The sequence below is a fragment of the Larimichthys crocea genome, chromosome XIII (assembly GCF_000972845.2).
Source record: "Larimichthys crocea isolate SSNF chromosome XIII, L_crocea_2.0, whole genome shotgun sequence".
Lineage (NCBI taxonomy): Eukaryota > Metazoa > Chordata > Actinopteri > Sciaenidae > Larimichthys > Larimichthys crocea.
The window spans coordinates 40,302,836-40,330,313 of NC_040023.1; the positions used below are offsets into that span (position 1 = coordinate 40,302,836).

General features: G+C 40.0%; 1 protein-coding gene across 1 annotated transcript; it reads right to left on the minus strand.

The window, feature by feature from the left end:
* Positions 1-26: 26 nt before the first annotated feature.
* Positions 27-25,988, minus strand: cap2 (cyclase associated actin cytoskeleton regulatory protein 2). Its single transcript, XM_010737928.3, has 13 exons — positions 25,715-25,988; positions 21,415-21,542; positions 21,194-21,294; positions 13,518-13,595; positions 7,860-8,003; positions 7,084-7,169; positions 5,520-5,625; positions 2,555-2,753; positions 2,227-2,390; positions 1,998-2,121; positions 1,812-1,894; positions 1,165-1,308; positions 27-1,078 (listed from the first exon to the last, which is right to left on the minus strand). Exons 2-13 carry the CDS (start codon positions 21,530-21,532, stop codon positions 995-997), a joined length of 1,431 nt encoding a protein of 476 aa, XP_010736230.2. The 5' UTR covers positions 21,533-21,542; positions 25,715-25,988; the 3' UTR covers positions 27-994.
* Positions 25,989-27,478: the final 1,490 nt, after the last annotated feature.

Below are 27,478 nucleotides of genomic sequence, written 5' to 3' on the forward strand. Positions count from 1 at the left end.
TACATCAAATTGTTTTCATGTAAATTAAAAGTTTTGAAGAGTTAGTGGTGTACATGGTCTTCTCTTTAATGCCGATGATAGAGTGATGTACAAAGTAATATAGACAATAGGAAATGGGTGCTCAAGTGTGAAAGTTGCCTCTACTGTTAGTTGTTTAAGGTGTATTAATTCTGTGCTTGTCACTTGATTTCTAAATATTCAGAGAAATAAGTAGCCAAGTATTTAGTTACATGTTACATTCTTCTAAACTGGTTGATTATAATTCACATACAGTATTATGCAAGATTGTGACAGCTGCTAAATACATTGATCAGTGCTACACTTGCTTAAGTGAAACATGTGCTACATGACTACCATGCACTATACACATTTAAAGAAGTAACAAAGATACACTTCATCAGACAGAAAATATTCTAGTCCTACACTCTAAATTATCCTTGTCGGCTTGGCCTCTGAATGTCATATGTGCTTGTCAGGTAATCTTTAACCTTTTATGTAAAATAATGTGTTGTCAAAATGCTGCTTCAACTCTCATACAATGAGACACAACAATGAATGTAGATATATAATAATCATATAATATAATCAAATAATTAGAAGAAAATGAGATTGCTTATATTTTAACAGTAACATGTTCTTACATAAATGCCTTTTATTGCTATGGCACAGAAATGTAAGAAAAGGGTAAATACATTGGGTTTGCGAAACCTAAACCTGAGATATGTATTTATTGTGTGGGTGTTTTGTAGAGAGCGATAACCTATTCGCTAGTTTGTCATAATCAGCTATTTCAAAGTGCTAGAGCAACATCATGAAACCACAAATACAGCAACAATGAGAGGACCAACAGCTAATAGTACCTGTCTATAAAATCCCTTTTATGTCTCTAAAACCCAATGAAATCACGGGGACGGAGAGATTAAATATGTTGTTTTTAAAATGAATGCTGATGATGATGTTTGGTGTGCTGGTGGTGATGACGATGAAGCATCAATCAGCCTGCGATCTCTGTGGGTTCTGTCACCAGTTTGGAGCCGTCCCAAACAGTCTTGAACTGCTCCGGTACCGGAAACTCCCTCTGCAGAACAACCAAGAACAAAAACTGTAAGACAAGAATTGAACACGTGAAAGAGGCCAGGACTATCCCTTATTTCAGACACTCACATATTCGCCATCTTCCTCTGGTATCATGATGTTCATCTCAGAGCTCTTGGCACTGACGATGTCACAGTTGATGGAGTCCTTACTCAGGTAGACCTGGCAGCCCTCTGTTTTGTTGATGGAAATAGTGGGAACGTTTCCCAGCACCTATAGAACGACATCAATTAAAGACAAACAATTACTGACAGGTATGTGTGGCACAATTTTTAAGATATCAAAAACAACAAACGTAAACTGATGTCAGTGATGTTTTAACACAGAATGACAGGAAGCTGTGATAACTGACATCCAAATGAGAATATTATATATTACATTACATTACATTGCATTTAGCAGACGCTTTTATCCAAAGCGACTTACAGAGGAGGACATAAGCTGAGAAAGGTGTAAAGGAGCACAGAATAGTTGTTAGTTTTGTTAGTTTTGTTAGGCAGGGAAGCATTCTCGAAACAGAAAGGTTTTTACAAGTTTTTTAAAGGTAGAAAGGGATGTTGCTGTTCTAGTAGCCGTTGGTAAGTCATTCCACCATTTGGGGACGACCACAGAGAAGAGTTTAGAGTAACCTCGCTTTGCGAGAGGCGAGGGTACAACTAGACGGTTTTTATTATGTGTCTTTTGAAGTATAACTGCTCTGTAAGTGTTTTTCTCACCTGTAACTGGATTGCCTTGGAGTTGATGATCTCCACAATGCCAACTACGTTCTCAAAAACCAAACCCAGCTTCTTACAGTTGTCTGAAGAGAGTCAATATTCGTAATAAAAAGGAAAACCATAATCAGAAATTATGAATTTAATCACAAAAGCAGTATTTGAACTCAAGCTTTTCAGGCAGCTCACCTATGATGATGGAGTTAATTTTTCCCTTAATCTGCAAGGTGCAGTTGTTGCAGTTAAAGATGTAGGCCACTTGTTTCAGCTCCGTCTCCTCGATCACAAGGTCGTGTTTCTGCTCAAAGTTCTCCTGCAACAAGAAGACAGATTACGTTAATAATCTTTAACACTGTCTGACCTCAGTGGTCTAACTTGGGGAATAATCCCTTAAAGACAAAGTAAACATTTTACATACCACCCTCCATTTTTTCCCCTCAAGTTCCAGCAGAGGAGGTCTTTTCTGGACAGCTGCTTTGGGCGAGGTCACAGCCCCCGGGGTCTTTGTTTTGGTCGGTGTTGCTTGAGAACGAAGGTTGGGGTTCTTATGGGTCTTCTGGTCTTCTGAAACATGCTTCAGACCTACAGATGGAGAAATCATCGATGTACATACCCAAACCATCTGAAAACCTTTCAACTAACCATTAACCAAACATTGAACAGCTCATCACTGCCACTATTTATAACTTTATGACAGGTCTCTTGTCATTATTCTCATCAACTTTCAGGCCCTCGAGTTAACCCACCTTTAGTGATGTCCATGCCCTGGTTGAGCTGGGCAAACAGCGCTGAGTGCTGGGCTTCTGCATCGCCCGCCTGAGGCTGGGAGTCCTCATCAGTAAAGACCGGAGGAGGGCCGGGGGGAGGAGGAGGAGGAGGAGGTGGAGGACAGGGAGCGCTGGGGACGGTGGGGGAGTCAAAGAGAGAGGGAGGAGCAATGGGGCCCTGAGGAGGCGGGGGGAGAAAGTCAAATGTTAGAAAGTAACGCTGTATTTTGGCCTTGTGAGCGTTTCATGTGAGAAAGCACAGCCGTTGACAGGTGTTGAGTAGACAGCAGCTGTCGTAACAAATCTCTCCAGCAGGGGAAGTATTGCACAAGAAATATCTTAAAGCTTGATGACAAGAAGTCTTCTTACCAGTAACTCACAGTGCTTTGGATGTAGGAATTAAACGTAGGTCCTTTAAGCAGCTTTAAGGTTGTAATACCATATATCATATTTCTCTATGTCTGTGAGTTCTAGTGTCATTTGGAAACTTTGGTATCTCCACTAGCATTTAAAATAAAGTTCTGTGGCTGTGAACAATGTTTGGCTGAGCAGTATGTGTTTGTAATCAGGCTAATGAGGTCCTGTAAGTAGTGCTCTGGTCATCTCCAGCTTTGTTGTCACTGATGAGCTGTGTACAGTAGAAGTGCACAGCCAGCTATTGACTTCTACAGAGAGGAGACACACACACACAAAGACACACACACGCACACACTCGCTGTCTGAAGACCTGTCGCAGCTGCCGGACACACACACACCTATCACAGGGGTTGAACTGTCGCTTAATGTGCTGTACGAGTACAGCTGAGACTACTTGACCTCTGACACGAGGCGCATGTGTCGTGAATATCATTGCTGAACAATGCTGACCTGTTACACTAAACAGCTCAGTGCATGCCACTGGATTAGAACCAGTGTGTGTGTGTGTGTGTGTGTGTGTGAGTGTGTGTGTGAAACTGTGACTGCTTCTTTGTGTTCGTGCCTGCTTGTGTGTTTGTGCATTTATGGGTGTACACAAACATATTTGTCTGAAGCAGGGGAAAAATGCACTTTCTTTATTTCTTTCTGCGTTTGGTCAGTTTTGTCCACATTTTGGTTCACAAATAACTTGCATTACTGCGATGAATAGTAACATTTTCTACTGCTTTTGACAAGGTCTGAAACAATGAATCATTTGACAGAAACAAATTTGATAATCGACTAATAATTCTTCACACAAAAACATCAAACATTCTCTGATTCCAACTTCTCAAATGTGAGGATTCACTGTTTCTATTTCTCTTTGTGTTATGTGAGAGTAAACTGAGTATCTTTGGACTATTGGATGGCAAAACAACATTTCATAGACCAAACAATTAATCAGTTAATCAAAATAATTAGATTAATCGCGGATTTAAAAAAAAGACTACTTCCAGCCCTGCTTTAGACTGTGGTAATTAATTAGTGGTCAAAAGTCCCGGGTTTGTATTTAAATGTTTAGAGACTGCCAGAAATTGCCTACAGGAGAACACAGAGCACAGTTTGAGTAAATATTTAACAACTCAGTGACACAAATTGTTAAAAAATAAAACATTTTATAAGAACAATCTTGATTTGCTGGGGCAATTTGCTCCCTTGTTTGTGACATCAGTCATGTTTTAATAAAATTTGAAATTACTTTTTGCCTAATCTGATACACAGGACACTAATGTAATCGGTAGTGTATGTGTGTGACGCCACCTCCATATGTCTGGCTGTGCATGTCAGAGTATAAGCGTGTCACTAAAACCCTTATCTGAGCAGCAGATGACGGCTGCGTTGAAGGGGGACCAGCCCTGCAGTTTAGGTTACGGTGCAGGCTGTGTGTACACAGACTCTTTGTCAGGGGCTCTTCTGTGAAGAAAACTTCCATTCAAGTAAACCCTAAGGACCACCTGTTAGTACCACACACTCCCCGCCTTGTACGCACACACACTTCAGCTCTGTCGTCTGACAGCAGGAGCAACAGCTGACACACACAGCCACTGCAGGCTCTCAAGTTTCCTCATAGAGAAAACAGTTGTTGAGCATTAACTTCATCATTTGACGTGCAAGAAACGGTTAAACGTTTTGGAGAATTCCCCTTTCGGTTCTTGCTGAGAGTTAGATGAGAAGATTGATACCACTCATTTGCATAGCATGGCTATCAGCGCCTTTAAAGTTCACTAATTAACACTTCATATCACTTTTAACACTTTTTGCACAATTTGCAGCTAACGTAGTTTGTAATCAGCAGCTGCACCGCCTGATGCCACTAAATCCTACAGAGTGGACCTTCAAGGAGAAAAACTGCACTACAACCTATATTAGAATTAAATTCCATGAAGCAGAGAAGCCTCAGTCGGCTTTCCCTCAGTGAATAAAGAAGAAGAAACCTTCTAGCTAACAAGAAAAAGGGGTCAAGTGTGTGTTGAAGGATTTGGTTTCGAGCCATCATAATCTTTGGGATCTAGCGAGTGTAAGTGCAGAGGAGTCCCAGAGCAGACATCCATAAACAGAAGTGTGTGTGGGAGTGACGGAGGTTTTGTGAGGTCTATGGAGAGCCGCGGGGTGCAGCCAGTGGAGAGAAGCTCATTCATTCATTCATGCTCTCTGCAGCGGTTTATGTAACCGGCTTCTCCATAACTAAAAATGGAAATGGACACAAAAAGGAGGAGTTAATTTAAGCTCTGATATAAAAATATCGAGGCCTGCGAATGGAAACTAAATGAAAACGCAGCTAAGATAATAAACAAGTTGTTCAGGAGTAATTTATTACTTTTAGGCATGTGTATTGTTAACTTTCAGAGAAAAAGAGGAGGTGGATGATGGCTGAACGCACAAACATACTTGACATTTATATTATTATTCCTAGAATTACTCTTATAGGAGGAAGGTGTATATGTAATAGTAAAGCAATGTTTAATAAATGAACAGATGTTGTACTCACAGTCTTGCTCCACACCAGTCCTGTAGTGTGGTGCTGTTTGATGAAGGACTGCATCTCAGTCCAGATTGACAGGTAGGAACGCACCCAGTCTACATGACGTCTGTCGCTGGGAGAGAAGGGAAGGAGAGGGGGAGACAAAGATATTAAAATAGACATGAGGAGGAGGAGGAGGAGGAGGAGGAGGAAAGCAGTGATGTAGGAACTGGATGCAAAAGAAGCGGATGTGAGGGTTAACTGGAGCAGAACATCATTAAAAATGTCAAGAAAAGATGTATTTGGATAGACCACCTACAGATATTTTGTAAAGTATTTGTAGCATTTCAAAATCCTAGAGAGAGGAGAAATATCAGAAAATGTTGTGGTTGTTGAATCTCTACTAATAAACTGTTGAAAGTTTACGTTACGTTATGTTTTAGAATATTATTATTATCCTGTGTCATTATCCTGTGTCATTTAGTGGACAAACGCACAATGAAGCAGATAAAAACAAAACAAAAGAGACACTTGAGCCTCGTTCTTATGCCATTTAAAGGAAAGTTTACCTCAACTCATGACAGGCTTGACAAGGTATACCTAAACATTGAACTACTATATACAGATTAATGTAACTACTTTGTACAGATATAAATATATACTGTATATGTATGTATGAACAATTTGTAGACAGTAAGACAATAGTGCAATGGTGCAGAGTTTGGAGGATGCTAAGATAAATGATTTATGTAGCATGTTGCTTAATGTACTTGAGACAGTATATATAGTATGCACATCATATGTCAGCTATGTACGTGTGATAATATTTACATGTCCTACAAAACAAAACTTTTTTTTTTTCTTTTTTACTGAGTTTCGCATTGTGTCTGTTACATGTAGTCATTATTTGGTATAATTTCTGCACAGTATAAAAGTGAATATGCAAACTTTTCTCACACATCACATCAAACCATTATGAAATGTATCATTCCTATTGTTACGGGCAGTCACTGCTTCCATTAATGTACGGTATGAAAATCTATCGTCAGATTCCTGTGTTCTGATTCTGGCCTAAATCTATTTTGGCCTAAAGAAATCTTCTTTATCTTCTTCTTTAAATACATTTTGTGGTTTGGAGTCAGTGTGCAGGGGTTACTTTTCATTGATGCTGCTTTTGAAAAGCCTTGTAGTTACATAATGTATTAGTATAATAAAGTATTATTACACTCATTTAAATTAAACCATTAAGGCTGCACATATTTTTGGTTTAAAGGTTTAACTAAAACCATTAAAATTTAAATGCACTACCACTAAAAGATACTGTAACATTTCCAAACATTACTGCTAACTTAATATTTGCAGCTCAAGCGATTTAGAAAACTCTGCATATTCATAGTAATATAAAGTATTTATGATGTATAGTAAGTGAACATGCACAATCATTGCTATGGTATGGACAGAGTACTCAGGCTTTTGTAATTCATGTATTTCCAAAAAAAAAAACAGAAACAGAAACTGCATGATCTAAAGATTAAAGATAATACTTCAGTGACGGCACTTATTGTGAAGAACTTAAATACACAACACATACGTTTCCTTGTAATCCTTCAGCACTCTGTTGGTGTAGAAGGTGGCAGAATCATTCATCTCCTTCACATACGGACCCGGCTTCTGACTCTAAGAGATGAAAAGTTCATTAGAAAACACTTATCTCGTTGTCAGCGTGACAGAAGCACTGTGAGGTCCAAAGTGACTGAAACAAACATTTGGCATCTGTTTATCAGCAGATTTGTCTTCATTTGGGTAAAAGGCAGAAAAACTGACACAGTTGAAGGGAAAAGTTCCCTCCTGACAGTAACGTACACTGAGCAGATCCAGCTCCAGGGTTTTTTCCAAGTGGAAAAGCTTTGATCGTAATCTAAATGATATTCGCCCCTAAAGTCAAAAGAAGAGACTCTGTTCTGATGGGAAACAGACTAAGAAAAATGCAAAAAGAGGGACGAATACTATTGGAGGACTGTGTTTATTTCAGTATCATCAGTCTGCAAAGTTTTTATTTATTTAACTTGAATTTATGCAGAATTGCACTCAAGATTTTCTCACAATTTGTGTTTTTTAAGAGCTTTTTCAAGCTTAGATTGACTTAAATTTTAAGACTTCTGATGATTTTACATGCATGTCAGTGTTCACATCTGCAGTTTGTTCTGTAGTCAAAGCATTTTTGTTGAAGGCTAAAACAAACAATTCTTGGTTATTACTTGATATTTCAGCAACAACTGTTTATATACCATATTATGTGTGCTTTGTCATGTTTCTATAAGCTGATGCACATCATATGTGCACGAGAGTCATTCTAATCTTCCTTACCACGGCCACCCAGCCCAGAGCGGGGATGCTCTCGCTGACGGCTGACAGGTGGTTGAAGAGGCTGCTGCCGCGGTTTCGTTCTCGGAAGCTCTGGATCTCTTGGATGTGATCCGAAATTGGCTTCAGCAGGTCATAAAACTCTGTCTGCAGCAGAAGAAGAGAGAGGAGAGACAGGAATTAGGATAGGACAGCAGGAGAAAATGATAAGATGTCAGTGCCAGATAAAAGAGTTAGGGAGAGTGGTAGGATACATTAATTATGGAAATTCCTAAAACCTCAGTAATAACTTCTTTTACATGCAGAATTCTCTCTTAAACATGTTTCAGATACTTTGGATTTTACAACCCGAACATTGTTTCCCTGCCCAGCCATACCCAGCTTCAGTAATTTCTAAACTAGGCTACAGGACACTACTGAATTTTATTAGCCCGAGCCTTTTTCCACTGGAACTTCCAGATCTCAGCTACAGAATAGCTTGTCTCTCAGCTCTCGGCTCCCCTCCCCATCGCTCCGTTCCTACAAACATTCCTCGGTTCATGGGGAGATCCCTCTGGCCTTGTAAGGCATACCGCTCCTCCAGTGTTTACAGTTTACCTACCATGCGCCTGCACACACACAGATCCAGGAACACAATGTTTCATTGGGGAATTGCTGCTGCAGCTTTCTTGCTCTGAACTGAATTGAACTGGTTGCTATGTGAAACATTTGCTGTTAATGAGCTGTGACAAAAAAAATGGTTTCTTTATTCAGATGAAGAGCTGAAGAACACACTGCAGAACATGGCTCTGTTACTGAAGTGGCTGACTGATCACATGCATTAAGATACGCCAGTGTCTATGATAGCATCAATTTCTATAAATTCCATATATCCCAAAGTATCACTAGCTGTGTAAAGTACTTTTTATTACACAGTTCATTTGTGTATGTGTACATATACATACAATTTTATGCTTGCGTGCAAAAGAGCCACAAAAACAGAAGCAAGCTTTCTCCCCTTCTTTTTCTCCTAACAAATTCTTCCCACAATCAGATGCACATGATCTCCATAAGCTGAGATAGACTCTCCTTTCTCTCACTAAATCAATCTAATATCTGTGTGCGAGCAGCTTTGAGGTGATGTATCTCCCCTGTCTTAGAACAGATACTGTACGGCTGCAAATGGAGATGTGCTGTGTTTGCTCAGTAGAAAAGTAGAAATGATTATGATGATGATAGATTATGAATTAGGTGATTGTTCCATCACTTTTCTCCCTCATGTTGAGTTTACGCTTTCATTTTCAGTGTTTATCCAGTCATCCATATCCATATACAGCCTTAATAGACAAGTGTCCAAACGACTCCAGTTTCGGGTGTCACTTTCCAAATAAAGGCACAAAAAGCCCCATGAAATAATTCAAAGACAAAACTGATTACTCAAAAAGGTTTCAGCTCTGCAACTGATGTGAAAGTTTGTAAAAAAAAAAAAACACGAACACGGGGTGTCGTTTAGCTCAGTCGGTAGAGCAACCGCCCCATGTACGAAGGCTCAGTCCTTGCTGCGGCAGCCCAGGGTTTGAATCTGACCTGTGGCTCTTTCCCGCATGTCATTCCCCATCTCTCTCTCCACACATTCCTGTCACTCCTCAGCTGTCTCTATCAAAAATAAAAAGCTTGAAAAGGCCAAAAAATATCTTTAAAAAAACACAAGCACAATCTCCAACAACTGATTGCACATGAGGGATGCCCTTTGTGTGTGCTGGACACAGACACTGTTTTTTAAAATAACATTTTCTTACAGGTCCTTTCTACATTACACAACAACAACGTCATCATAGCCTTGAAAGCATATCTTGTATTCTATGAGTCAGAGTATGGTCTCTCCCTAACTCAATCGTGCCGCACAGTGAGGAGAGAGACAGATATATCGTCTGAGACAGAGTAAAGAGTAAAGAAGTATAAGGTGCTGACAGGACTCAGTCAAAAAGAAACATTTTAGCTTTATTCCCAAATGTACTGTAACCTGTAAATGTTCTGGCAAATTTACACGTCGGCATCAAGTCAGAACAGGAGCAAGAGAACATTTTTCCATGTAAAACCCTTCAGTAATTTGCCAACAAAAACAGCTACATTCCTAAAGTCAAATAAATCTACAATGCTCTCATGGTGTTAGATGGAGCACCTCTTAACAGGTTCATGTGCTGGTTGAGAGTTGACTATTACACAGCATTTCATGTGCAAGTTATGTTGCAGAAAACACAAAAATCTTGTATCTTGTTTGTTTAATCTGTACATGAAGCAAAAGTTTTGGTTTTATGGGGTGTCACACATCAGACTAAAACTAACCTTTGGACAAAGCAAGGCTAGATTTTTTTTCCAGTTTTCATGCTAAGCCAAGCTAATTATGCAATGCTTCATAAGTATCATACAGTTATCTTCTAACTATCGCCAAAAAGCACTAACACTATTTCACATTGTTGAATTGCTACTTTATGATGTTATTTGTTTTGTATGAGTTATAAAACGTTTAATAAAACTCTTGTATTTGTACACTAGCTAAATATGAAATTGGAGCCAGCTTAGTTAAAGTCAGTGTAGAGGCAATTCTGAGATTTTCAAAATACATTTAATATGTTGAAAAATAGCTGCTGAAAACATGTGAAAAGACTAACAATATATTACTGAAATGTGGAGTTAGAGGTTAAAACAGTTTTTCACCGGTTTTCAGTCCAGGATTTTGTGGGCGGTCCTAAAGGGTGGCTCGATGACACGCTGAGGCCACCCTGAGCATACGACTGCACTTCTAGCAGAGAGATAGAGCTAAATTCATTTTGTGTGTTTCACAGTTAGTCATGTCATTTTCTGAACTCATCTGACACGTTTCAGTCGCTTCAAAATTGCTGTTTGACTGCTCCCATGAGTGGGTGTGGCTTCAACACATGCTGAGCTGAGAATACTGGTCATTTAGACCTGATTTTGACACCTTATTTCCTTCCTTCATCACCATTTAAATTTGGCTGGGTGGTTTATAACACTTTCTCCTTGACAAACTCAGAACACATATTTATTTTTATTTTACACAGATTACATACTTTAAGCATACAGACTGGAAACAGCCAACAGCCTCTTACCAAAGGTTAAATAATTCTGCCTATCAACACCTTTAAACCTCACTAATTATATTTCAATTGTTTAGTCCCTCAAAAACCTGTTTGTGTTTTTTCATGCCAAGAGCAAAACCTTTGGTAGAGTTACAACATGAAGCTGCTGCCAGCACACAGCTCAGCACAAACCCTGGAGGCAAATTTATTTTACTGTACAGATATGAGAGGGGTATTGATTTTCTCAGCAGAACTTTATTAGAATTAAAAGCAGCTCAGTTATAGCCAGCGTTATTAGATCTAATGGCTTACTGATGTTCCGAACTACACAGTTGATAATCTCTGAACTGAGCTGAACAAAACTATTTCAATAAGCAAAATGATTCAGAATTTCCACTGCTCCTCGGACAGATTTCAGTCTAACCCCCCCAAATAAAGTCTAATTGCAGATGTAGCCTATATATAACTATGTGGATAAGAACTGAGGCAGACAGCGATGAGCCAACAAAAAGATCACAACGTCAGCTCACATTATTTGATGCTCACTGTGTTACAATAGCAGCGCGTCCAAGCCTTGACTTCCTATACAAGCAGTGGATCAAATGTGGAGTGGAGGGTGACAACGGGAGAACAGCTGTAGGAGGTAAAACTGTCACAGTGTGTGTGAAACCTGCAAAAACACACACACACCCAGTCAACGGGCCAAGTTGAGGTCAAATGAGAGAGAGAGGTTTACTTTCTTTTGCTCTCTCTCTCTCTCTCTCTTTCTCTATGTCTCACACTTTATCTAACTCTCGCACACACACTTTCACACACACTGACAACAGGCTCAAATATAGAACATGCCCATAAAAAGTCAGAGAGCACAACAGGGCTGTGCTGCAGAGAAAGGCCAGAAGTTTGTAAGCTCTATGTGTGTGTGTGTGTGTGTGTGTGTGTGTGTGTGTGTGTGTGTGTGTGTGTGTGCAGCACTGGCCAGAGTCACACGCACTTTTCTTCCTCTGCCTGATCTGTATTGAGGACTACAGATATAGACATTAAAAAGTCAGGCCGACAGAGTATGTGTGTGTGTGTGTGTGTGTATTGGTGAGTGTGTGGGAATTCAGTGTGTGTTTGTGCACTAAAGGGTTTATAGGTCATGTTGACTGTCTATAGAGAACCAGTGTCTCAACCTCTTAAAGCTTCAGTAGTCTCGACCGTCTTTTAGAGCTTCTTTATAGGACTTGATAGTGCTACTGGAACAAAAGTCAAAGTCTTATGTCAACATATGTCTGTCATTCATCCTAATTAAACTCGGATATAGCAATGTTTTATGAATGCACATTGTTTTTAACCCACACACAACCACTCTGTAATTAAATCCTCACTTGTATAATTATATAAATGCTCACAAGTCATAAACACGTAAATCTTTCCTATCATCACTATCTCCCATTCTGTATGACATGGACGCAGTATAAGCAGCATACATTTGTATTACCAAATACCAGAGCTGTTTTAAGCCATTTGGGGCAAATCACAAGTTATCATGCAAACTACCAGTCAAGCTCAAGTGAAAGGTAATGTGTTAATAATTTAATAATGAAACTGAAACTGAAAATCTTTTTTAAAAGAGATTAATGTTTTTGAATCACGTCTCACAACAGTCTTAAATTCTCATTTTTGTGACAAATTTTGAAATCTACCTAATATAGTTTAGAAAATGAGGAAGGTATATGTGTGTTAAAAAGAAATGAAAGAAGCACTTCATGATAATTACATACTTGGAAAGGGAACAAGACTTAATGGGAGTTTTATTTCCTTCCTTTTTCTGTGTTTAGTTTTTTCCATCTACTCCTCTCTTGGGTCTGTCCCTCTCTCCCTCTTTCTCTGTAAAAACCCTCATGCTTTCCTTGTTTGCATTTCAACAGTCTGAACGCTCTTTTCACCGCCTTTCAACCAATGACCTGGCAGATAGGGAGTAATCACTTCCTGGTGGGCTCTGCGGACGCTGTAACACACACGCACACGCAACACAAACAGAAGGCCAATGAGATGATATCATATCGGCTTTCTCCCTCTCTCTTGTGCACACACACACACACACACACACAGCTTTCTCTCCCACCCCCCTTTCCCTATACGTGAACATGTTGGGAATGTGTTGTATTAGCGTTTTTCTTAGTCAAAGAGCAGCATAATCCCTCTGTGAACAGTCCAGCCGGCTGGGGAACACAGGAGGGGAGGACAGTCCATTTCATGTCCGGCTACTTTTAAAGGATCTGAAGCTATTTGTAACTGAATGTCATGATTAGAGTTGCACTGTGCATCACCTGCAGTAGTTAAGGGACTAGTGTTTAGAATTTAGTGTCATCTATTGGTGTAGTTGCTGGTTGCAATCTCTTCCCCACCCTCTGTGAAACTTACTGTGAAACCTGCTGTGAAACATGTGGAAAATGCAAAAGGCCTCTTCTAGAGCCAGTGTTTAGTCTGTCCATTCTGTACTACTGTAGAAACATTGCAGAAAAGCAGACTTTGTAGAAGAGGACCCGTGGTGTTTGTCGACATATAAGGCTCATCAGTCAGCACCAGTGTGTTGTACCTGTGCAGGTTCCTGGTGTGTGGCAGCCATTTTGAGGAAAGTTCTCTGAGTCTGCAGGGCGTTGTTCACCATCTCCGCCTGTCAATCATAAAGAATCACATAGGTTAGGATTAGACCATGACTGAGATTCAATATCATTATATATCAGCCAATTTTCTTTATAAACACTTTTCAGTGATCGATCAAACATGGTTATTAAACCCAGGGTCTCCTGCCAGTTGGACGTGCCTGAACACCTCCATAGGAAGATGCCCAGGAGGCGTCCTAAGTAGATGCCTGAACCACCTCAGTTGGCTCCTTTTTTTGCAAAGGGGCGGCAGCTCTACTTGGAGCTGCCACTCCAGATGTCTTTAATCCCAACCTTATCTCTGAGCTCAGCCTACAGGGGAAACTCATTTTGGCTGCTCGTATCCGCAGTCTCATTCTTTCAGTCGCTGTCCAAAGCTCATGACCAAAGATGCCAGTACAACGTTTGCAGTACTGAAAATGCTGTACTAATTCATCAGCCCATCCTGCACTCCACATTAAATAGATCTAGACTTGCCTAAAACATAATTTTCTGGATTATGTAGTCTAAAAGCAATGTTTTCATATTGGCACATATTGGACAACATACCAATACCGATATATCTGTGACAACCAAATATCAACCAATAATCGACCTACGAGTTAGGATTACAACACATGACACATTTGAGAGAATGTAATAAGCTGCATGCTACTGAATATAGACGGTGTTACAGAGCTGTTACCATGTTCTCTCACACACACACACACACAAACACACACACACACACACACACACACACAAATACACATACGCACACGCACATGCACACACACACACACACACACACACACACACACAAAAACACACACACGCACACACACACACACACACACACGCACACAAACATGTTTTTATTTGAAAGTGTTTTTTTGCTTTGATGTCACTTTTATGTCCAGGGAACTCGATGATGTCACATGTTACTTTCACATAGAGACTATAAGCTGAACCCTGTCAGTCTCCCTCTGTATATCTTTAGAGAGAAGAACGCAAGTGAGTTATTCTGTGTTTGGAAACATTTGACTGCAAAAATGTCTTCCGCAACTTCAACTTCAGGTAATGCAAAACCATATGAAGTACAGAAGCATGATGTACTTTTCAGCAGCACCACACGCTATCAGGTTATAGACTTCAGTGGTGAGGGATCTTTCGGAAAAGTTGCCAAATGTCTCAATATAATGACAGGCAATCAAGTGGCAGTGAAAATCCACAAAGACAATGGAAATGTCTCAGAAGTCATTGAAGAGGAGGTCAAAATGCTTCAAGCGATCAGGACCCTAGATCCTGACAAAAACAACATTGTCAGTTTCATAGAGGATTTTAGATTTAAAAACCTGTCCTGTCTGGCCTTCGAAATGCTGGACAGGAGTCTTTGGGACCTGCTGCAAGAGAGAGGCCGGATTCCATTAAATCTTAATGAAATTCGTCCTGTAATCCAGCAGCTCATGGTAGCATTTGATGCTTTAAAGAGTATTGGTATCATCCATACGGATTTAAAGCCCGACAATATAATGCTGGTCAACCATAAAGATCAGCCATTTAAAATCAAACTCATTGACTTCGGTCTGGCCTGTCAGGTGAGCGAGGTGCCCATTGGAACAATGATGCAGCCTTCTTCATTTCGTGCTCCAGAGGTGACCTTAGGCCTCCCTCTGACTGAAGCAGTTGACATGTGGGGAGTGGGATGCATTATGGCATTCTTATATTTTGGTAGGGAGCTTTTCCCTAGAGAATGTTCATATAATTTGATTAGATCTATAGTGCACCTGCTGGGTCAGCCTGCAGACCACTTGTTGGTTGCAGGAGTATACTCCTGGGCATATTTCTGCCTGAATGATGACCCCCACAGTCCAGGGTTTAGGCTGAAGTCACCTGATGAGTTCCAGGCAGAGACAGGCATCCAAGCCCAATTTATGTTCACATTTTTCGACTTCGTTGAGAATTTGGAGGATGCGGTAAGAACCTACCCGACCAAAAAAAACGACATTGAGTTTGACGACAGGATGGCATTCCTAAGCCTTCTCAAGTCAACTCTTGATGTGGATCCTGAAAGGAGAGTCACACCTAGCGAATCTTTGAAGGACCCTTTCCTTTCCATGGTTCATCTGGAAAAAAAGATGGAAAACAGCTCATATCCAGATGAGGCACTTCAGTGCATGACTTTTTCGCCCTTGAATCATCTAGAGAAGATGTATTTCAGCTATGAAAAGACCCTCAAGTCAGACCCTCAAGCTATCGAGGCTAACTCAATCATAGAGCCATCTTCTGCCAGTCTCAGTGAAATATTTACTGAGAATTGTAGTGCTCAAGATGCCAACATTGAGAGTTTCTTTGATGATAATTCAGACACTGAAGACTGCAGCAGTGAAGATGAAGACAGATGGTCAGACATTGAGAGCTACATCTGTGAAGAATCACTCACCGACAGCCTGAGCGATTACGATGTGGACATGGAGAACAACAGCGAAAGGTCTTCTGATGTCGAGGGCAGCACTGATGGAGATCCACACATCATTGGTAACAACACAGATGTTGAGAGCTCCGTTGATGATGATCATATACAACCGACCAGAATGACATGCTTTGACAACCCGTGTTTCACTGATGAAGATTCCAGATCCAGTTATTCCAGTAGTGGAGACTGTCTTCCAAATTACAGTGATATAGACACAAAAACCGGGCCAAGTCTTCATTTTAATGAAGCTTGCCCAGAAAAGAGACCATCCCAAGTAGATGAGGAGCTGTAAGTGGCCCACATCATCAATTTCACCAACGAGCTCCAGGCAAAGAAAAACAAGAACAAATTTCTCCAAGAATTCTCTGCGTGATCTTGATAACGAGATCTTGCAGAAGAAACATCTGCAGTCTGACTTTGATAAAGCCACCGCTGCCCTCCAGGAGGAGAAAGAGAAGAACAAGACTCTACAAAACAAAATCGACAAGACAACTGTGTTACTCCACCCTACTGACACCCTTCAGCATGAGATCCACAACTTGAGGGCTGAACAAGAAGCCCTCCGTCAAAAGATGGCGGAGGAGATCACTATCCTGCAGCAAAATGCCTTTGAGAAGGAGAAGATTTTTGGGAGTGAGCTGGACGAGCTGAAAACTCAGCTCAGTGTTCAGATCTCACTCAACCTGAAGCTCTCCACTGAGCTCAAGGCTGAGAGAGAGGCTCCCCAAAAAATCACCAGCCATGATGACGACTGTGAGGATGAGCCCTGCAAGTAGCAGGAATCCATCCCTAATGCAGAGCCCCTTGAACCAACAAAACAGGCTGAAGTTCCAGAGGAAATGCTGTGCGAGCAGCAGGAGACCATCAATCCTGCACCGGCCCTCGAATCTCAGCAAGGTGCTGAGGGAAATCTTTCACAGAGGACAGCAGAACCACCTTCTCTCTGGAAGAGAGTCCGACACTTTTTGGGGTTGAGGAAACCAAAGAGGTGGAAGAAGAAGAAGGAGGAGGAGTAAGATAACATCAAGTTTTGTGGGTTTTCTCCAGGTGCTCTGGTTCCCACACACATCCAAAGACGAAAAAAAAAAAAAGAAGAAGTTGCTGAGAAGAAGCAGCGTGAGCAGCAGGAGACCATCAGTCCTGCACCGGCCCTCAAATCCCAGAAAGAGGCTGAGGGAAATCTTCCACAGAGGACAGCAGAACCACCTTCTGTCTGGAAGAGAGCCCGTCACTTTCTGGGGTTGAAGAAGAAGAAGGAAAATAACATCAAGTTTTGTGGGGTTTTCTCCAGGTGCTCTGGTTTCCCCAATAAAAAATCAGAGTTTAGATATTGTTATATTATGTTAAGTTTTTATAGTTGTACAGTTGTTGATTGGAACCTGGGGCATTTTTACAGAAACTTCCTCTGTCTGTGTCTCGATTTAGGATGACATTACAGAAACACGTCTCCTAAAATAATTTCAGGATTTGAATGTAGCTGATAATATCCTAACTTAATATAAAAATATAATATTGATTTGAATATTTAATTATTTCTATATTACAACCAGTTCATTATCAATAAAAAATGCTTACATAGAATGCCTCAGCATCTTTCATACTGTTAGCTGTAGTATTTTGAAGTGGGGTTGTATGAGCTACTTCTAGCTACAGTAGAGAAGTAGAGCTATGCACTGCTGTGGACAGGGTCAGCAGAAAAATATAATTTGTCACACAATAATCAATATCTGTTGAAGTGTACACCATATTAAGAATATTTCCATTGCTTAGCCTCGCTGTCAGACAACCTTTTAATTTGGGGCTAACTTTAAAACTTCAAACAGCTGTCTGTTGGCAAAGCAACAATTACAAGCAATCATTTGACATTGAGGGCTCACATACTTCGTGATAAAGACAACTTTCCCACTAAAATAACGTGACATGTTCAGTATCAATAGATTCATTGCAGTCATAAAACACAATCCCTCAGAAATCATTTACTTCCATGTCCTATTTTGACTAAACAAAAAATATAAAGAAAAATAATGACGATAAAAATGATGATAATGTCAGAGGTTTCATTCCTATGTCAGCACTGCAAAAAACACAGGAAGGAAAGGGAATTGCCCCATCTAAATAATTTATTATTTATGGCCTGCTAGGATTGTCAGATACTGTATGGCTGGAAGATTTGGCTTTTTTTGGTTGACATAACGAAGCATTTGAATGTGCTAAATGTTAACTTCTAAGGACATAACTGCTGGTGTTATATATCTGTAGATGTAACCCAAAATATTACTTTCTGAATGATCTAGTGAAAGAGAAGAGCAAGAGTGATACACTTTAAACTTAAATATTAACAGACTTTGCATAACTCATAATAAGTCATGTTTAAAATGAACATGAGGTTCAGATTTGTATCAACTTCATGCAAGCAACATATTCCATAATGTTTATTCTGTTATCTGACGTTAGAAAGGCAGAAATGTTTTTTAGATTTGTCCACGCCTGATTGGTTTAGATTTGGTTACATTGTCATTTAAAAAAATTATAATTGTGACAATAAAAATAAAATTGTAATAGAACAGTTGCTTTTTGTACTTTAAAATGTTAATATTGGCCCCAGGCATCTTCACAGTGTCAGACCTGACCCTCTTTGGACACTGCTGCATTATATGATATTATTGATTATAACTATATGTGTTCTGTAATAAGCTGGTGACTTGTCCAGGGTGTACCCCGCCTCTCACCCAAAGTCAGCTAGGATAGGCTCCAGCCCACCGTGACCCTGATGAGGATAAGAGGTTACACATAATAGATAGATGGATTACACCTATCAACTTCACTGTCTATTCTCCATTAATCTGTCAACTCATACATGATTTCCTGTGAAAAGTGCGGGGCAGGGTTCCAACAACATGCATAACGAGTCGGTAGTCTCCATTAATCCGGATCCTTTTCCATCCTACACCTGCCAAACACCAAGCCACATATACTAAATAAATTGGGTCATTCACTACTTTTCTTTTAGGCTGTACAAATCTTATTACAACATATAACAGTCCATCTGCCTAAGTAGCTGCCAGTAATCCCACTATTATCGTAGACAATACGCAGTTGTTGCTGCTGACACAGTGGATCAGTGGAACTTCCTGCAGACTCAGAATCAGTATCACAGATCTGGATTCAGAGTCAGATCTACAGATCCATCCTGCATGACTAAATCCATACGGAGCTATAAACACAGGGGACTCAAGAGACTCAAGAAACCTGTGGATTGCTTGCTGATCCAGCAGAACTAGGTGACCCAGATTCACTGATTTAACTGAGTTTAGTGGATCATTTCCTCCAGATTCAGACTTTCAGGGAGCTGTGTTGTCAAAAAGACTTCACCCAGTCAAATGTAAGAAGCCAAACACAGCAATAACCAAGATAACATATACTTCATTAAAAACTCAAACACTCGTTTTGGTGTAGCTGAAGCTAGTATAAACTAAAGTAAAAGGACAAGAGTAGTGTAACATAATTAACATAATTTTAATGCTTCTACACTGACACACACCCACACACACATACACACACACACACACACACACACAGAGTGGGTTAGTCCCAGCCAGCTGTGCCCTCTGTGTGTCTGAGGACCTTCAGTTTCGGGCCAAGGGAACCACCAAGAAGGCTTTATCCATAAAAGGAGCTCTGCAAACTTAAAGAAAGTACCTCTGGCTTTCGCTCACACACTCCCCCTCCTTCTCACCCCATTCAGTGATGGGACACAGAAACATGAACTCTTCTTTTAAGGTGCAGATGAAGAAACACAAGCACTCTTTTTTTTTCTTTTTTTTTCTACGTCATTTCTCTGTGTCTGTCTTTGCCCTTCTGATCTGGAGCACTCTTTGTTTTTTGGATTTATTCCAAAGGACAAAATGCAGCTATAATTGCCAACCGGTTTACAACAAAAACATCCACACAGTCCTACTGGGAGTGCGGGTCATTACCAAATAAGAAAAGGTTTGATAAATGTAAATTGCTGTAAGATAAAAGTCTAATCATACTCCCATTCCTAACTTTGTAGAGAGTCACACACCTCACTGCATATCTTCTTTTGGAAGATACACATTCCCAATACACACTCATCACTATAACCTTTATCTTTCCAGAGACGTGCATATCTTAGAGAGATCTAGTGTCGTTTAAAGTTGTTTATAAATGTACGTCCAATCCAATAAAGGTTGGCACTGAGTTGCTCTACTGGTATTCATCTTAACTCTTTTTAAACTGAGGATTTCTCAAAATGAAGGGCAGCGTCCTCTCTGTGAGGGTGGTTTAATGAAGTGAGAGCAGGTATTTGTTCTTTTTAACTCATACAGAAGTACTCCTCATGAATAGTAAATTAAACTTGGTGTGTAAGATTGGTGAGGAGTTGCTTTAATAGTTGCTTTTTGCCAGCAGTAGAGTAACAAACCTGCACTGTACCGACAGAGCATAAAGACAGCAGCTGTGGTGACATCTGTCGGGTTATGCACGTGCACGAGGTGATTTATCAATTGTCACCCAACATCTGTGTGGAATGGTGAGACTTTATAGTCTGAATATGTAGACTGATCGTGTGTCAAGGGTGTAGGTTTAGTTTCAGTTTTACACCAAAGTATATGAATGTTCCACTCCATTTATTTACATAAAACACACAAACATTTACACATTGAACCTTCAAACTCAATCAATAATGCTGGATTTAATTTTTCAAATCAATTAAATTTTGTTTATATAGCACCAAATCATAAGAGAAATTATCTCATGACACTTTCCATATAGAGTAGATCTAGACAATACTCTTTATAATATTATTTACAGAGACCCAACCATGACCACCATGAGCAAGCACTTGGCAACAGTGGCAAGGAAAAACATTATTTCAGAGGCAGAAACCTCGAGCAGAACCCGGGTCATGGTGGGCAGCCATCTTCTGTGAGAGTTTACAGAGGGAGAGGGGAGATAACGAGACATCTTTTCTACCAAGAGTGTTAATGTCTTGGATTGTTTTGTTTTTGGAAGAATAATATTCTAAGAAAAGCATATTCAATGATTGTTTTGGTAGCTTGGAGCTGCAGGATGTTAAACAATAAAAAGACACTGTTCAAACACATTTTAGTGAATGAATCAAACACAACTTACATGTTTCTCGACATCGCTCCCTATGGCTCGACTGTTTTTCAGGTAGTCTGCCACTGGACCTTTCAGTACGACGTCAAAGGCCTCGACGCACTGAGACAAACCTGGAAACACAGGCACATATAACTGCCTACTTAACTTAAGAACATTATATGATGAAACAGAATGAAGCTATTTTGCCTCAAACCTCTGAGATGAGTTATTTAGTTTACTGAAGCACAGACCTCCGTCAATGCCGTTGACACAGTCCCCGTTAGCCATGCCGCTGGACGGCTGCATGGTGATGGACAACTGCTCCAGGCGAGTCACAGCTCGCTCCAGCCGCTCAATTAAACCTTCCATGGTGACGAACCTAGAAACAAAAGCAGGAATGATTTCTTAAGCTGTGCAGCTGCCTTTCTAATCTCAGGCTGATGATTAATTTTGTGATACAGCATGATGTTTTACTTTATTGATCCTAGAAGAATATTGTGCGATGGTGAGAGATCAAAACTGGGTCCTGACTGACAGAATAACTATTCAACTTTCCTACCCGGCTGCTTCCTGTTTTCAAAAAGTCAGCCCAAGTCATTAAAGAGTAAAACTACATGCAGCCAGTGTAGTGGGGTTTCTATGAAGACTGTCTCTGTTTGAGCTGTCTGGCTTTCTGCCACAGCCACAACCTCATGAACATATCACACAAATGGATCAAGGAGAAACAGAGCCAGGCTGAAAGAGAAGTCAGAAAATTTTGTTGAGTGGAAAAAAATGAAAGAATCTCTGGGAAAATACCTGATGAAATATACGGTATCTTCAAAGCTTTCTGTTTTGGCCTATGAAGAACCACAGTGAGGAGAATAAAATGAAATAATCAAACCACAAAATTGTGAAAGAACCCAATAAATAAAATATAAATACGTGTTTTTAGTTCAAATTTGTGATTTCACAAAGTCATACTTTTAATATTATTTAGCTGTTTTTATTTATATAATTAGTTTAGTATGAAGCACATTAAATGTTTTTTTTTTGTGCAGAAATAAGTTTCCTGCATTATTCAGATGCATGAATCTAAACTACAGGCCTACAGCCCATATGGTATTGTTTAAGAAGAACTCTAGATATGGATATTCCCCCGTTGACATTTCCACATGTTAGCACAAACAACTCCACTGTCATTTAGAGACACTCTGGAGAGGATGCTGTTTGGACTGCTTGAGTTGTGTTGTGCCACAGATATTTATGCATCACACATGATAATATAGAAATGTGCACGCAGTATTGACAAGGTTAGCTTACTGCTGAGAGGTAAACAAATCTCCAGCTGTAATCGAATGCCAGTGAAACACATTGGAGATCGTGGCGCAGACCATATTGTATCTTTGTCTTTAACACTGACCTGCCATATGCATCCCAAAGAGGCCATGCCGGCTTCTTTCCACTACTTATGAGACATCAGAGTGCAATTCAATCCAGAGACCCACTGCATGTTTACACAAACTACTGCTAGGTAACACACACTTCATAATATGACACCTGCTACCTTCACGTCCAACACACAATGAGGTGTGAGTTATTATCTGTTTTATTTGTTTTACAAATAGTCTATAAAAAACACCAACAGGCTTGGCATTAATATGTAGCTATGTAGACTGGATTGTGTTCCCTGTCTGTAATCTTTGTAAATTATGTCTAGTAATTATGTGCTGTGAGCAGCAAACACATCCTGATGGGCGTCATCGAGTCATCTCTCTGGAGAAACCTCTCAGCGCTGCCAGATGCCTATCGCAGGGCTCAGCTACTATTTCTGCTCTGTGGGTCACAACGGGCAGCTCTTAGGCAAGACCTGAATCCTGGAGAGCTCAGTGTAGGTTGATCATGTGCAACAAGTGACATATGAAGCAAGCTGCTGTTTACAAGACTTATAGTTAGTTTGTGGTCTGACCCATATGGGATTACCAGACACCCTTTATATATGTACATCAAGCATTAACAATCCATGATTCCAGGGAACATGTTTATGTGTTTATGTGCAAGAAATGCTACAAGCCAAAAGTTTATCCTGATGAGTTCTCAGCGCCCATCTACATTTAAAACAAATGATTTAAACATTACACATTAATAAATCATTTAGCATTGCAACATAAATGAGAACAACCGTAGGGTTGTCAGGTTGTGAAAAGTCCTCTTTGTCTGGTTTATTCTTCTCAAATATGACACAAGAAACCTTAATTAATGACTTACGAACATATAAGATATAGAAAATGACTTACTAATTTCTGGCAGTTAGAACAGTGGGAAACGTGGTAAAAAGGCATAAAAATGTGCGGACTAGGTGACTTAGGTTGTTCCAGTGTTTTATTAATCATTTTTAAAGCCATCACATACAGACTATAAACCCTTTATAATACAGTGTGTGCCTGTATTAGTGCCTCTTAGAAAGTAGTACTCTGTGGCTCAAATAAAGCTGTGTTCTCAGAAGTTTTTGAATGTTTTAACTATATTAAAGCTCAAACATTTCGTCAATTAAACAATTAGTTCATCATCAGCAAAGTAATCTGCAACAATCAGTTCATTAAGTTTGTTATTTCTGAAGCAAACTCACTTCGTCTCGTCTACGATTTCAGAGCCATTTAACCACGCCCAACAGTGATGTCACAGGGTACTGGAGTACACCTGTGCATCATTGCAGCGAAATGAGAAGTTAAACCTCTGGAGGTCAGAAAAACAAGTTTCAGGGGTTGTTAAGTTACTCTTTAAGACAGCATCTTGAGCTTTTGAGATTTTAAATGCAGTTTTCACTTTTTGATGTTTGATAGACAAAATGATTAATTGATTCATGAACAATCTTTAGATGAATGTATAATAAAAACTTGTTGGAGCCCTGTGGTTGCAGTTTAAATTCTATACATTAAACAGAGGATGGAGAATGAACAACTGTATTTACTCAAGTACAAAAACTTCACTTAATCACTGTCTCGCTCATATAATAAAGTCAAACTCTGAGACAGAAACAGCCAGCGTCAGCACTGATTGTATTGTCAACCAGCCAAATTCTCCATGGCAATGCAAAGAAAGAGCCAATGATGTTTGTTGAGCTTTTCATATACCCTTCTCAAATTCAGCCCATCACAGAAACTGAATATTAAACAGAGAGGGTTCAAACCATTAGTGGCACAAAGATTATAAAACACCAGACAAATGTTGCAGCCATTAGAATTTATCAATCGATACCTTTCAGCTGTTGAATTAAGCAGACTTTAGCTCCCATTAAATGAACACATTCCTCCCTCTGTTCCTGCAGACAGGTGGGCCACACTGTCTGACACATAAAGACCCCACCGACAGCTGAGAAAGCACACATGTTCCTGCAGTGGAAAGATATAACTGACTTCAAACTGACCTCCATGTGTCTCCTGAACCCTCTGGCTTGGTATCTGATCTTTGGGGCTATATTGGGCCACAGCCTGCTGTTTGCTGCTATGGATCTACTGTAAGACATTCTAATATAGGCCTCTGTGTGCTACACTATACTGTAACTTATGGAAAAAAATTAATACAGCTTTACAACCTAAATAAAAAAATGTTTTATTTGTATTGTGTTCATGCTACAGACACTGACACAGGAGGCTGAGGTGTTAGTGAACGATTGCTGACTGTATTGATGCTGTGGCAGCTTTATTTTTGTTGTTAATTTGATTGTAAGTTGGCCTCATGATTTAATTTAACTGAATAAAAGTGAGTTTTAGTTATACTATACCTATATTTATATATAGTAAATGATCTACTGGATATATTGTGGTAATAATCAATCAAGAAAAGCTCTGAAATCAATTAAATATAGGTCTTATAATCAAGACAGAGCATTTGAGTAAGACCTAACAGTCAAGGACCATTTTTGATCATATCGCATGATCTTCTTTATGAGATGGATTAATTTTTAAGTCATTTTTCTGAGCACTGAAAACACCTCCTGTCCTTGTTTAAAAGCTTAAAAGTTAAAAAGTAAAACTAAAGTTTAACTCAACTTTTAAACCAACATGGAGGATATTTGACATAATTCAAAGCTCCAAAACTGCCTTGGGGTGAGATTGTTTTGTTAATTGATGTTTGGTCTTTACTCTACAGCCTATAATCTATAATTTAAACATTAATAGGCCGTTTGAAACTCACACTGGATAATTACAGGTGCTCATCAAACAGGCCATAGATCTTGACAATAAAACGTGACATGGCACTGGCATGCTGACAGGACTATCACCGCCCCTCAAATCTGATGCTTCACGGTCCGCGACGCAATATCACCGTCAATCCAAGAGTCAGAGATGAAATCTACCAAATCAAAACAATGCGCCATCACACGAGCTTTTGAAAAAAATTCAATGGCAATCTAAGAAAGCATGGCGCACAGGAAGCAGGTGAACATGGCTCTGTTTGGACATTTCTGCGCACACATCTCAGTCGGACACCCCCTCTGCAGGATACTATCCCCTCCCCCAGCATGGAAATCAACTAAACTTGACATTCAGTGAGGAAAGCCATCCTTACCTCCCTCCTCTGGTCCGCGGTGAATTTCTGTCGGGATGTTTTGTTGGGATTGTCAATATCCCTTGGAAGGATTCGTGGCTTTGCGCTGCCGCGGTGCCGTGCGGTCCCCCCCACCTCCTGCCTCCCTGCCCCGTCACTCAGCTGCGCACAGGACCGGGACTCTTCCGGGATGTCCTAATTAAGCAACACGGTGAACCTGAGAGCCGCACAGCTTGCAGAGACCGGGACCATGACTCAGTGCTGCAGTATCTCCACCGGGGCTGTTACCTCGCAGGCAACATGGCAGCCCCTGCTAAAAATAAACGAGTGTTTGAGACTGTGTCAGTCTGCGCTGGTCTCCTCATGTGGTCCTGTACTTTAAGGGGAGACATCATCATCCCCATATAGAGTTCATGGAAGTGAACTCGGGCCAAGGTTTGACCCCCAACTTGGAAATCCACTTTTCCCTAGACATGAGAACTGCAGCCTTATATCAAATATTAGTATTAGTATTAGTATTAGTATTAGTATCAAATGTGAGTAGGTTTTTACCACTTGGATGGCCAGAGCCAGTAATAAATCAACAGGTAGGCTACACAATTCAATAAATAGTTTAAAGGGGCACTCCACAGATTTAGTCTTGCATGTTCATAAAGTTCTGGGATTTTATGTCAAAATTGGTGCGGCAGATGACAAGATAATTTGATTTTAAGCCCCCAATATGAGTCAAACTCTAAAAACATTGGGTCCTACCCGGTGCAACTTGATTGCATCTATTGTTATGCTGCATTCACAATATAAAGAGAAACCTCCTGTTAGTGTTCATGCAGTACTTTCAAGATAGTTCCAATCCAGATAATGTGCCAAATTAGCTTTTTAAAATAATTGTTTGGACACTTGTGTGCATTCATAAGAGAGAGATGACATGAACTGAGAGAAGAGAGACATGCAACAAATGTCATTGTGAACCAGGGACCAAGTTGCACTTTATGAACTTTACCTAAATCACCCATTTTCTGCTGTGTTTCATATTTGAACGGTTCAAGTAAAACCAGATACAGACAAACAGTAACCTATTTCTATTAGTGTTAATATCTGGGTTTTGTTTATATGCAACTGCCAGCAATGGAGACTTTGCTTTGGAGACATGTTGGCAGCTGTCTGTTGACAGTCCTTGTAACCAAGTAGGGAATATCATCCCCAATATCTAAGCCTCAGAATTTGTAATTAAATCCCAAGTAGGTTTAACACAGATGAAATCATCTGTTACTTTTTAGGACTTTTACGACAAAGCTCTTGGAGAGCTACAGAAGACGACTGTTTTCATGAGCTGAGTGACTCTTTATGGCCAGTAAACTGATCTCGAAGTGTAAAACTGGTGGAGTGCCTCTTTTATAAGTCATTAATGAAGGCTTTTAATTCGTCAGGTAAATGAACCCTCAAAGGGACTTTCACAACATGGTAACTCAAACCATATTAATGGTTTATAACTGATCTAACGATTGGTTAATATAAAACTTGTAAACCCTTTATAGGTGGTGCCTTATGAGAAAGTGGTACTGACATTAGAAAGCACCTCCAGAAGACCTCAAAGAGGAAAGAGAGACAACTGATCTGGTCTTGGTGCCCTTTCAAAGTCTCATCAGACCACTATGATTCTACATCATCAGTTTAATAAAGTAACAGCTTAAATTTTATGATATCATGAGGTCAGATGCTTTGATAGATCCTTATTTCACCCATGAAGCCTTGCTGTATGCATGCTGTGTCATGATCACCCACCTA

Bases quoted from the DNA above. Each gene is read 5' to 3' on its own strand.
- cap2 (XM_010737928.3), bottom strand. From the start codon at position 21,532: ATGGAAGGTTTAATTGAGCGGCTGGAGCGAGCTGTGACTCGCCTGGAG. The intron at 21,295-21,414 runs GTCTGTGCTTCA...CTGTGTTTCCAG, and splicing joins TGTCAACGGCATTGACGGAG to GTTTGTCTCAGTGCGTCGAG. The intron at 7,170-7,859 runs GTAAGGAAGATT...TTCATCTCTTAG, and splicing joins CTCTGGGCTGGGTGGCCGTG to AGTCAGAAGCCGGGTCCGTA.